General features: G+C 39.0%; 1 protein-coding gene across 1 annotated transcript in view; it reads right to left on the reverse strand.

Annotated features, from left to right (window-relative positions):
- Window positions 1-13,725, reverse strand: part of snx17 (sorting nexin 17) — a 59,926-nt gene that overhangs the window by 6,347 nt on the left and 39,854 nt on the right. The window contains exons 11-14 of the mRNA XM_061987314.2: window positions 9,958-10,086; window positions 3,500-3,577; window positions 1,141-1,215; window positions 1,024-1,065 (exon numbers count right to left, since the gene is read on the reverse strand). Coding sequence (XP_061843298.1) covers window positions 1,024-1,065; window positions 1,141-1,215; window positions 3,500-3,577; window positions 9,958-10,086 — 324 coding nt within the window. The remainder of the gene's footprint in view (window positions 1-1,023; window positions 1,066-1,140; window positions 1,216-3,499; window positions 3,578-9,957; window positions 10,087-13,725) is intronic.

The following is a 13,725-nucleotide window of genomic DNA, read 5'->3' on the forward strand; positions in this document are numbered from 1 at the left end:
CAAACTCTTAATGGATCTTTCCCGATACAGCATCTACATGTACATATAAATGTACATAACTTTAAAAAAATAAATACTTTTTTTTTTTAAAATACCCCCCTCTATCAAAATGTAAAAATGGAGATAAAGGCATCATGAAATGACAAAAACTGACTAGTTTATATCAATAATGAATAAAAAACAGTTTTATATATATATACACACAAAAGAAAATAATGTTTGCCTTGGTGCCCTTCTAACGTGCCTTGGAGCCCTAAAATATTAGCCCTCCTTTAGGCAACAATTGCCTTGACCTTAAAAAGTTAAAATTTGAGGCCTGCTTCCGTAATAAGAAATGTTTTTCTTTTGGTGCAAAAAAGCGCTGCGCTACACTATGGTGATGTTTTTTATGTGAATGCTACTGGTTCCTGTTTTCAGATGGTGGACTGTGTTGACCATGCTTCTTTGAGGTTCATCACAAACTGTCGAGCCATGACACACCACTGTGACTTGTACTCTTGGGTGGGATGACCTTCTCTGTCCACTAGGAGACAGTGTCATTGGTACACTTTTATTTACAAAGCTTTTGTGGGACTTTTACCCTCTTACATCTGTACATTGATTACACACAAATGTACAGACTTTTATGCACTGAGATCCAACAATCAGTCTGTCTCTTTTGCTCACAGTGAGCTGGGGAAAAGAGTTTGTCTATGCAGCTCCTTGTGCTTGGAACATGTTACAAAGAGACTGGAAGCTGACTGAATTTTTATCCTTAAATGCTTTTAAATCTAAACTGGGAGCATTTGAAGCAGCCTCAGTTATCTGTAACTGTTTTATTTGATGTCCAGCCTGTCATTTTAGTGTGTAATGTGAATGTCATTTTATGTGTAACTTTGCTCCCTATTGGCCAGGACTCTTTTGAAAAAGGGTGTTTTAATCTCAATGGGATTGTTTCCTGGTTAAATAAAGGTTAAATTAAAAAAAAAATACAAACACACCTTAGAAAAATAGTACAATGAGGGACCTTTAACGTCAACTTACCGATAGTTTGATGATCTGTTCACGGCTCTGGTCAGGCGAATCCTGATGGGGGAAAAACCAACAGATCTATCAGTGAAAAAAGGCAAGCAAGGGAAAATGTCTACTTTCATTTCTAACCAGTAGAGGGGGCGATTTGACAGATTGTTGGCAGTCAGGTAGCTGCATGGAGCCACTGTGTCGTTTTCTCAGCATCTAGGCAGCAAAAAACAAGGGACAGACAAATTCAGAAAGGTGCTAGGAAAAGTGCTCATTTTTAAACATTCCGTTATTATCACTTTAATTGTTTAAAGTTATAAAGCAGTAAAGAGGCTCTTTGCAATAGTTGCTCAGTTACATATTTGTAAAGGAAAAACACAAGACCAACTTTTTTCTTATTTTCTAAATAATTTTTTCTCCCATTACCACTTCTCAAAATATTCTGACTTACCGTATTTTTTGGACTATAAGTCGCAGTTTTTTTTCATAGTCCAGTGCGACTTATGTTTTTTTCCTTCTTTATTATGCATTTTCGGCAGGTGCGACTTATACTCCGAAAAATACGGTAATTACAGTAATAATTCTCTTTTTCATCATAACACCACCTACAGTACATCTGGAAATTATTTACAGCGCTTCACTCTAAATTAAATTTCATCCTCAAAATTGTACAGACAATACCCCATATAATACAATTTTTTAAATATTTTGCAAATTCACTAAAAAATAAAGCACAAAAAAAAAAATCACATGTACACAAGTAGTCCTAGCCTTTGCTCAACACCTTGTTGATGCACCTTTGGCAGAAATTACAGCCTCAAGTCTTTTTGAATACAATGCCACAAGCTTGGCACACCTATCTTTGGGCAGTTTCGCCGATTCTTCTCTACCCTCTTTGCAGCACCTCTCAAGCTCCATCAGGTTGGGTGGGAAGTGTTGGTTTTCATCCAGCATGTCTCTGTACATTGCATCAACATAGTATTGAGCAAAGGCATGTGATTACCATACCATACTATAAAGGCGCACTTAAAATCCTTTCATTTTCTCAAAAATCAACAGTGCGCCTTATAACCTGGTACGCCTAATGTACGGAATAATTCTGGTTGTGCTCGAAGTAATTTTATATGGTACGTGGTGTAATGATAAGTGTGACCAGTAGATGGCAGTCACACATAAGAGATACATGTAGACTGCAATATGATGCCAGTAAACACAAAAACTTTAGATGTTCCATTGAAAATAAAGAACATTTCACACGGCACTCAAAAATCTGTCAAAATGTTTTAGTACGATTTTGAAGCCGCACCGCTTGATGGATTGTCGGCGAATTACAGCTACTGTAGTCAGCGATACAAGTATTACTATGGTGTGTGTATAAGGACCACAAAATGGCACCCATTAGCAGACACATTATCTGGTGTTTTGTTTCACAATATTGTGCAAAACCAACTTTTCTCACCTTCCGGTACCTGCTGATCTGCATTTGAAATCTGCATAAGTCCTGAACATTTGCGCAAGTCCGCCACTGTAGTCCGTGCCGTAGCCATAGTCGATAAGCTTCTTTTTCACCAAATTTCTTGTTATGGGACATTCATCCTCCGCTGTTGCCATTTCTAATATAAAGTAGCGTAATGTTCTAACTTATATCTCACTATGAAAGCACTAAAAACTACCGGTGTAGTGCGTTTACATTATTCACCCAAGGAACTTTAGTTATTAGAGAGTTCCGGTCGGATGGTTTTTCACGGGACACAATTCCAGCGTTGTTGTTGCACTAGTGAGCCACGGATGAGGAGATGCTGCTCCGTTGTTGATTGAAGTAAAGTCTGAATGTCATTAAAACAGTTAGCTCCATCTTTTGACACTTCTTCCACCCCCGTCCTTGCACGCTACACTACTACAACAAAGATGACGGGGAGAAGGGGGGGGGGGTGGTCGTCAGAAAAAACTTACATGGTCATTAGGGTGTAATAGAATGTTGAGGACAAAAATGAATCTACTTTATTTTGGAATAAGGCTGTAACATTACTAAGTGTGGAAAAAGTGAAGCGCTGTGAATACTTTCCGGATACACTATATGTAAATATTAGGGGATTAACAGAACACATTTTTAAAGATGTCAACATTTTTCACAATTACTAAATATACTGAATAAAAATTGTTCTTCGGGCCAAGAGTTCATACTTGTCACTCACAGCTGTCTTGTATGCACGCACATACACAAAGTCAGTCCTAGAAATGTAATTAACAATTAGCAGTCATGTTGTTGTTATGATAGAATATACATTCAAAGATAGCTAACATGAGTAGATAAACTCTTCTATATGACTATCAGCTGAAAAGACTCAAAGCTAATGCATGTTTGTGCGTGTGACTTTGGGTGTATTTACATGCTCTAAGAGAGTGGGATATAATCCTTGCAACACTTTGGAAAGTTAGCTGCCCTCAAGGAAGCCGAAAAAATGTTGCAACAATATCCTTTAATCTACTTCATGCAAACCTTTTTGATGCTCCCACCAGACTTCTTCACCATCAACTCGTCAACCATAGACTGAAGGCAGATACTCATCATGATAGCCTAAAACACACACACAAAATACATACATATATAATATTTTGTGATACAGTAAGTAAAACTTCACCTTCCAGGTGATATACAGTTGCAAGAAAAAGTATGTGAACCCTTTGGTATTACTTGGATTTCTGCATATATTGGACATTAAATGTGGTCTGATCTTCATCTATTCAAAACAGTCAACATACAGTCTGCTTAAACTAAAACTGCACAAAAAAATATATGTTTTAATTTTTTATTGAACACAACATGTGAACATTCACAGTGCAGGGTGGAAAAAGTATGTGAACCTTTGGATTTAATAACTGGCTGAGCCTCTTTAACCTCAACCAAACATTCACTGTAATTGCAGATCAGACTTTGGAGGACTTTTGGACCATTCCTCTTTACAGAAGTGTTTCAGTTCAGCAATATTATTGGGATGTCTGGTGTGAATTGCTGTCTTGAGGTCATGCCACAGCATCTCAATCCAGTTGAGATCAAAAATCTGACTGGGCCACTCCAGAATGCCTATTTTCTGTTGTTGATTTACTTTTATGGGTCATTGTCCTGTTGCATCACCCATCCTCTCTTGGGCTTCAATTGGCGAAAAGGTGCGCCTAAATGTTCCTGTAATATATGTTTTGGTAGAATTGAGAATACATTTTTCCGTCGATGACAGCAGTCCGTCCAGACCCTGAGACAGCAAAGCAGCCCCAAACCATGATGCCCCCTCCACCATATTTCACCGTTGGGAGGAGGTTCAGATGTTGGTGTACTGGGACTTTTTGATGCGTTGTGTGTTCCTCCCAAACAACTAAATTTTGGTTTCATTTGTCCACAGAATATTTTACTAGTAGTGCTGAGGAACATCTAAGTGCTGTTTTGCAAACTTCAATATGCAGCAATATTTTGGTGTCCCCCAATGAACTCCACTCTTGTTTGATGTTTTCCTTATTGTTGGTTGGTCAACAAAAATGTTAGCATGTTCCACAGATTTTTGTAAGTCTTTAGTTGTCACTCTATAATTATTTTCCACTTAATTCAGCATTCTGCGCTGTGCTCTTGTGGTGATCTTTACAGGATGACCACACCGTGGGAGAGTAGCAAAGGTGCTGAACTTTCTCCATTTGTAGATAACCTGTCTTACCCGTAGACACATGAACATCAAGGCTTTTAGAGATACTTTTGTAACCCTTTCCAGCTTCATGTAAGTCAACGATTCTTGATCGAAGATTTTTAGAGAGTGCTTTTGTGCCAGGCAACTGTTCACATCAGGCAATACTTCTTGAGAACACCGAACTCAAAACTGGTGTGTTTTCATGTTTTCAAAAAACATGAAAATTGTATGTGCAGTATTAGTTTAACAAGACTGTGGTTGTCTATTGTTGTGACTTAAATGAAGATCAGAACTCATTGTATGCCCAAATTATGCAGAAATCCAAGTAATCCTTAAGGGTTCACTTACTTTGTGTGCTTAGATTTACAGGAACTTCATTGTGGAGACTATCAAACAACTTTAAGTTGTAGTGTGTGTGTGTAAGTGTATATATACCGTAATATACAAACCCCGTTTCCATGAGTTGGGAAATTGTGTTAGATGTAAATATATAATATACAATGATTTGCAAATCCTTTTCAACCCATATTCAAATGAATGCACTACAAAGACAAGATATTGGATGTTCAAACTCATAAACTTTATTTTCTTTTTGCTAATAATAATTAACTTAGAATTTCATGGCTGCAACACGTGCCAAAGTAATTGGGAAAAGGCATGTTCACCACTGTGTTAATTGGCCTTTCCTTTTAACAACACTCAGTAAACGTTTGGGAACTGAGGAGACACATTTTTTAAGCTTCTCAGGTGGAATTCTTTCCCATTCTTGCTTGATGTACAGCTTAAGTTGTTCAACAGTCCGGGGGTCTCCGTTGTGGTATTTTAGCTTCATAATGCGCCACACATTTTCAATGGGAGACAGGTCTGGACTACAGGCAGGCCAGTCTAGTACCCGCACTCTTTTACTATAAAGCCACGTTGATGTAACACGTGGCTTGGCATTGTCTTGCTGAAATAACGTGGTAACGTTGCTTGGATGGCAACATACAGTATGTTGCTCCAAAACCTGTATATACCTTTCAGCATTAATGGCGCCTTCACAGATGTGTAAGTTACCCATGTCTTGGGCACTAATACACCCCCATACCATCACAGATGCTGGCTTTTCAACTTTGCGCCTATAATGGTTATTTTCCTCTTTGTTCCGGAGGACACAATGTCCACAGTTTCCAAAAACAATTTGAAATGTGGACTCGTCAGACCACAGAACACTTTTCCACTTTGCATCAGTCCATCTTAGATGAGCTCAGGCCCAGCGAAGCTGACGGCGTTTCTGGGTGTTGTTGATAAACGGTTTTCGCCTTGCATAGGAGAGTTTTAACTTGCACTTACAGATGTAGCGACCAACTGTAGTTACTGACAGTGGGTTTCTGAAGTGTTCCTGAGCCCATGTGGTGATATCCTTTACACACTGATGACGCTTGTTGATGCAGTACAGCCTGAGGGATCGAAGGTCACGGGCTTAGCTGCTTACGTGCAGTGATTTCTCCAGATTCTCTGAACCCTTTGATGATATTACGGACCGTAGATGGTGAAATCCCTGATTTCCTTGCAATAGCTGGTTGAGAAAGGTTTTCCTTAAACTGTTCAACAATTTGCTCATGCATTTGTTGACAAAGTGGTGACCCTCGCCCCATCCTTGTTTGTGAATGACTGAGCATTTCATGGAATCTACTTTTTTACCCAATCATGGCACCCACCTGTTCCCAATTTGCCTGTTCACCTGTGGGATGTTCCAAATAAGTGTTTGATGAGCATTCCTCAACTTTATCAGTATTTATTGCCACCTTTCCCAACTTCTTTGTCACGTGTTGCTGGCATCAAATTCTAAAGTTAATGATTATTTGCAAAAAAAAAAAAATGTTATCAGTTTGAACATCAAATATGTTGTCTTAGTAGCATATTCAACTGAATATGGGTTGAAAATGATTTGCAAATCATTGTATTCCGTTTATATTTACATCTAACACAATTTCCCAACTCATATGGAAACGGGGTTTGTATATATATATATATATATATATATATATATATATATATATATATATATATATATATATATATATATTTATTAAAAAAAAACCAATGTGATTATACAAAACCCAAAACCAGTGAAGTTGACACGTTGTGTAAATGGTAAATAAAAACAGAATACAATGATTTGTCACGGTGGCAGAGGGGTTAGTGCATCTGCCTCACAATACGAAGGTCCTGAGTAGTCTTGGGTTCAATCCCGGGCTCGGGATCTTTCTGTGTGGAGTTTGCATGTTCTCCCCGTGACTGCGTGGGTTCCCTCCGGGTACTCCGGCTTCCTCCCACTTCCAAAGACATGCACCTGGGGATAGGTTGATTGGCAACACTAAATTGGCCCTAGTGTGTGAATGTGAGTGTGAATGTTGTCTGTCTATCTGTGTTGGCCCTGCGATAAGGTGGCGACTTGTCCAGGGTGTACCCCGCCTTCCGCCCGATTGTAGCTGAGATAGGCTCCAGCGCCCCCCGCGACCCCAAAAGGGAATAAGCGGTAGAAAATGGATGGATGGACAATGATTTGCAAATATTTTTCAACCTATATTCAATTGAATAGACTGCAAAGAAAACGTACTTAATGTTCGAACTGGTAAACTTTGTTATTTTTTGCAAATATTAGCTCTTTTGGAATTTGTTGCCTGCAACATGTTTCAAAAAAGCTGGCACAAGTGTCAAAAAAGACTGACAAAGTTGAGGAATGGTCATCAAACACTTATTTGGAACATCCCACAGGTGAACAGGCTAATTGGGAACAGGTGGGTACCATGATTGGGTATAAAAGCAGCTTCCATGAAATGCTCAGTCATTCACAAACAAGGATGAGGCGAGGGTCATCACTTTGTGAACAAATGCCTGAGCAAATTGTCCATCTGTTTAAGAACAACATTTCTCAACGAGCTATTGCAAATAATTTAGGGAATTCACCATCTACTGTCCGCAATATCCTCAAAAGGTTCAAAGAATCTAGAGAAATCACTGCACGTAAGCGGCTAAGCCCGTGACCTTCGATCCCTCAGGCGGTACTGCATCACAAACCAACATCAGTGTGTAAAGGATATCACCACATGGGCTTAGGAACACTTCAGAAAACCACTTTAAGTAACTACAGTTTATCCCTACATCTGTAAGTGCAAGTTAAAACTTTACTATGCAAAACACGCAGAAATACAGCCGGCCTCGCTGGGCCCGAGCTCATCTAAGATATACTGATGCAAAGTGTAAAAGTGTTTTGTGGTCTGACGAGTCCACATTTCAAATTGTTTTTGGAAACTGTGGACGTCATGTCCTCCGGAACAAAGAGGAAAATAACCATCCGGATTGTTATAGGCGCAAAGTTCAAAAGCCAGCATCTGTGATGGTATGGGGGTGTATTTGTGCCCAAGGCATGGGTAACTTACACGTCTGTGAAGGCACTATTAATGCTGAAAGGTACATACAGGTTTTGGAGCAACATATGTTGCCATCCAAGCAACGTTATACGCCCCTACTTATTGCAGCAAGACAATGCCAAGCCGCGTTTTACAACAGCGTGGCTTTGTAGTAAAAGTGTGCGGGTACTAGACTGGCCTGCCTGTAGTCCAGACCTATCTCCTATTGAAAATGTGTGGCGCAATATGAAGCCACAACGGAGACCCCGGACTGTTGAACAACTTAAGCTGTACATCAAGCAAGAATGGGAAAGAATTCCACCTGGAAAGCTTCAAAAATTGGTGTCCTCAGTTCCCAAATGTTTACTGAGTGTTTTTTAAAAGGAAAGGCAGTCAACACAGTGGTAAAAATGCCCGTGCCAACTTTTTTGCAATGTGTTGCTGCCTTTAAATTCTAAGTTATTAATTATTTGAAAGAAAAATTAAGTTTCTCAGTCCAAACATTAAATATATTGTCTTTGCAGCATATTCAATTGAATATAAATTGAAAAGGATTTGCAAATCATTATATTCTGTTTTTATTTACGAATTACACAACATGCCAACTTCGCTGGTTTTGGATTTTGTATGATGGTGTCAAATCGACACTGCCTTGGCCACGCCGCCACAAATGAATTGACAATCTGTGGGGAGCACTGATATTATCTCAAACATTTACAGCTTACACGGCACAATTCTTAATCTCACTTGTAGACTAAGATCCCCTTCCGGTTCCCGTCTACAGTGCTAAATCCTCTGAGTAATGTTGCATATCAATATTTAACAACACGCCTCCTTTCTCGGAACATAAATGCACATACACAAAGAACGTCTGCAACTTGTGGATGACAGAGCAGACAGCGAACAACAACTTTGGTGGTGGTTCTTTTTATAACAACAACTTAATGGAGGAAATAATGTGCTTTTAATGTCATCTAGTGTTCACTTATCACAACACTGCTGATTGGTAACCACACTTTAATATACTCATGGGCAAGTGATAATGCTCATTTACTGGAGAAGCAAGCGAGCTAACATGCTGCTAACATGAGAACAAGAGACATTAACGTCTTTCCCCATTGAGAAACTTATATAAACACATTTCTGTTAGAACAATTGAAATAGTTCTGCAAATTGAACCTACAGAATGTGCTCTCTTAGCATAGAGTGATCGTTCTATACTCAGAGGAATATGACACGGTGTTCTACAACAGGAAGTCACAAACACTTGTTTCCTTTATTATTAAAACCACATTTTAATCTATACAAATTAAAGTACATAAGATAAACATATTGAAACATTCAAAAAGAATGTGGCTCTTAAGAAACCAGACTAATATTTTTTTTTCAAATGAAATTTGGTGACTATAAAGTACTTTTTGAGCACATTCAACAATACCTTGCTAATAATGATAACCGGTATAATATTAGTTAAAATAACCGTGATATGAAACTTTCATATTGCAGTCTGTGGTAATAAAACGAGTAAAACAATATTTGATTTCCAAACTATTCACTTTGTGTGCAATTATAGAAAATGCTGTTAGAATTGTTAAAATCCTGTGCTTTTGGGGTCAAGATTGCAAGTAATAATTTAAAATACTGTATTTTTCGGACTATAAGTCGCAGTTTTTTTCATAGTTTGGCCGGGCTCCAGTGCGACTTATGTTTTTTTCTTTTTTTATTATGCATTTTCGGCAGGTGCGACTTATACTCCGGTGCGACTTATACTCCGAAAAATACGGTATTGATAATTCATAAAATCACTGTAATGTTGTAAACCGTCACAAATGCAGACTTTTTAAGCGGCAAAAGTCACAAAATCCACAGAATAAGAGGTCACACAGTACCTGCTGGCTGGTGATGGTGACCCAGCGCAAGCGGTCCTTGCTCATCAGGTACTCAAAGGCCAGCTCCAGTTTGACATCGCACTTGGACGACGTGCACGGGTTGTTGGTGCCGTTCGCTATGGGGACTTGCTGCAACGACAGATGAGGATCATTGGGTTTGGCCAACATCAACATTTGTAAAAAAAAAACACATTCGCTAACTTCTTCTTACACTTGTGTGACAAACACTACTTAAAACATTGCCCATATTATCAATCATGTTTGAGCCTGGAACAGATTAGTACTACTTCCATTATCTATACCAGGGGTGCCTAAAGTGGGGCCAATGGGACAAATCTGGCGCAACAATCGATGGCCAATTAGTTGCTATCTATCCAGAGCTACCTCTCCATGTACGCCAGACCTGGGCAAATTGAGGCCCGGGGGCCGCATGCCCGTTAAGCTTTTCAATCTGGCCCACCAGACATTCCCAAATAATTTTTTTACATCTTTAAGATGGCAACTGTAGCTGCCATTATGATGTGCAGTGATGTTTTCAAATGACTGTAAGTCTTGAACTATACGAAGTATTTCAATGGTTGGAATCTGCGCTTTTGCATGATATACGGTACTAGTTACTATGGTAATCTAATTAGTTACTATGGTAATCCAAGTCACAGCAGCTTAGACCAGGCACCAAGCAGTGTGGATGGGTAGTGTTTCCACAGAGTGTTTCCAGAGCGGCCATCCTGAAATGCGGGTGTCAGGGACAGACGTGGAAGGACATTTTTACAACAAAGTTCTAAAGCTAAGTGATATATCAGATACATCAGATTGTAGGTGGGTTTTTTTTTCACCCTTCACGTTCATATTTCGCTGTATTTGTTGCATTTTTGTTGCGTTTCACTTGATTGTAAAATATGTCGATCGAGAGGCGGTGTGACGTTCATATGTTGTCAATATTCAGTGTTTTATCGTTCATAGTTAATATTGTAAATCACACATTCTTTATTTTCATGTACATTCTGGGTGTCTCATTCAGTAAAACAAATTTTAAATTCCATTCCGTTTTTTTAAGGCAATCTGTCATAACATTTTTAGCATTCAATCAGACATTATTGTGAGGTTTTGTATTAGTGTTCCTAAAAATCAGATATACCAGCTCCCAGAAACATTATTTTCTCAAAATTTGGCCCCCCGACGCAAAATAATTGCCCAGGCCTGCTGTACGCATATCACGATCCGTAAGGGGCCTCGGTTTGCATGACTAGACGCATATGAAATTGTACTGCAAACTGACCCAAGCCTCTTCTTGTTCCGTAATTGATTTTTTTTAAAATAGCACATTTTCCTCTGCATTGTTACCGTCGACAAACCGGAGGGGCTGGTATTCAAGAAGTTAGGTTTGGAAATGTATATTATACATTTGGGATTTTTGTACTAAAAAAAATTAACTGTTTTCCCATGGAATCATTTTAATCCAAAACATGCATCAAATTAAATTAAAGTTTGAGTGAAATACATTAGGGAAAGGAATTATATGGTCTCTGTTTACCATGCACATGAAACATGACGAATTTGGGGTGTGCACTATCCACTTTAGCCGTCAGATGGCAGTGTAGTGTTGAATATCTTCAAATGTGTTTTGTGGCAATTCCGACTTTGACCACAGCGTCAGTTGCTACGTAGAGTGGCACTTTCCATCATTTTCAGCAGACAGCATTGCAAAATGTTTAACCCCCCCCCCCCCCCCCCCCTTCCTCTGACACAAGATCCACCCAAGAACGGGGTCAAATGAATCCCTTCTGTACTGTAGAATAAATATTGTTGTAAACTAATTAAAAAACGTGCAAAAATGTTGTCCATCCATTTTATTTGCACTGATTACGGCAGACGTGGGCAAATTAAGGCGGGGGGGCCGCATGCGGCCCGTTAAGCTTTTCAATCTGGCCCGCCGGACATTCCCAAATCATTTTTTTAGATGTTTAAGATGGAAACTGTAGCTGCCATTATGATGTGCAGTGATGTTTTAAAATTATCGTAAGTCTTGAACTATACAAAGTATTTCAATGGTTGGAATCTGCGCTTTTGCATGATATACTAGTTACTATGGTAATCTAATTAGTTACTATGGTAATCTAAGTCACAGCAGCTCAGACGAGGCACCAAGCAGTGTGGGTGGGGAGCGTTTTCACAGAGTGTTTCCAAAACGGCCAGCCTGAAATGTGGGTGTCAAGGACAGACGCGGAAGGAGATTTTTACAACAAAGTTCTAAAGCTTAGTGATATATCAGATGCATCAGATTGTAGGTGGGCTTTTTTTTCTTAACTTCGCGTTCATATTTCACTGTGTTTGTTTCATTTATGTTGCGTTTCGCTTCATTGTAAAATATGTCGATCGTGGGGGGGGTATGACGATCATATGATGTCAATATTCAGTGTTTTATCGTTCATAGTTAATATTGAAAATGTCTCATTCAGTAAAAAAATTTAAAATTCCATTTCTTTTTTAGGCGGTCTGTTATAACGTTTTTAGCTTTCAATCAGACATTATTGTGAGGTTTTGTATTAGTGTTCCGAAAAATCAGATATATAGCGGCCCACAGACAAATTTTTTTCCTGTAAATTTGGCACCCCCGAGTCAAAATAATTGCCCAGGCCTGGATTACAGGAACTGTATTTTTTTTACATGTAGACAATTTGTGTGCCTGTGCCCCATGAGTGCATTTTCACTTTGGCCCTCAGAGGCAAAAGTTTTGGGCACCCCTGATTTGTACGGGTTGAAAATTTTCAAATGTTGGACCTCAGAGGACACCAAGATAAGCGCATGCAGGCAAACAAGCAGCAAAGACGTGTGACGCTTCCAGGGGATGAAGGCTTCATTCCTCATTTACGAGAGTGACGGTAGCTTTGCCACCACACGCACTCACACAATTAAAATATATTCTTGCAGATACAAATTGAGGATCAGTGATGCACTGCTGCACCAAAGTAGAAAAACGTCTTTAGAGGACAGAAAAAAGGGGCTAATTTAAAATGAGCTGAGGAATTCACATCCCCCCAAGATGACATGATCTGGAACGAGACAAGATGATAAGCATGCTAATTACTTCACCTATTTCCACCACAATTAGGAACAGATGATTATTTAATTGTCAGTAATGCATGATTTTCTGGTCATGTTTTCCAGCTGGCTGCCTCTAGTGCAGTGGTCCCCAACCTTTTTGTAGCTGCAGACCGGTCAACGCTTGAAAATTTGTCCCACGGACCATTTTTTTTTTTGTCATAAAGAAATACATGTGTGCTTACGGACTGTATCCCTGCAGACTGTATTGATCTATAATGTAGGAACCAGAAATATTAATAACAGAAAGAAACAACCCTTTTGTGCGAATGAGTTTAAATGGAGGAGGGAGGTTTTTTGGGTTGGTGCACTAATTGTAAGTGTATCTTGTGTTTTTTATGTTGATTTAATAAAAAAATTTAAAAAAAAAAGTTTTTTCTTTTTTTAAATTTCTTGTGCGGCCAGGTACCAATCAATCCATGGACCGGTGGTTGGGGACCACTGTGCACATGTGTCAAACTCAAGGCCCAGGGGCCAGATCTGGCCCGCCACATCATTTTGAATGGCCTGGAAATAATTGCATCAATGAAGTACTTTATCTTTCTTTCTTTTTCTATTTTGACAGAAAAAAAAACATGTACTGCATGCAGTTATACATATTGTAAACTTTATCCATCTAATAATGCAACAGATATTTTATCATACATTCGAAACATTTTTGGCGTA

This window comes from Nerophis lumbriciformis, linkage group LG26 (assembly GCF_033978685.3).
Source record: "Nerophis lumbriciformis linkage group LG26, RoL_Nlum_v2.1, whole genome shotgun sequence".
Taxonomy (NCBI): Eukaryota; Metazoa; Chordata; class Actinopteri; order Syngnathiformes; family Syngnathidae; genus Nerophis; species Nerophis lumbriciformis.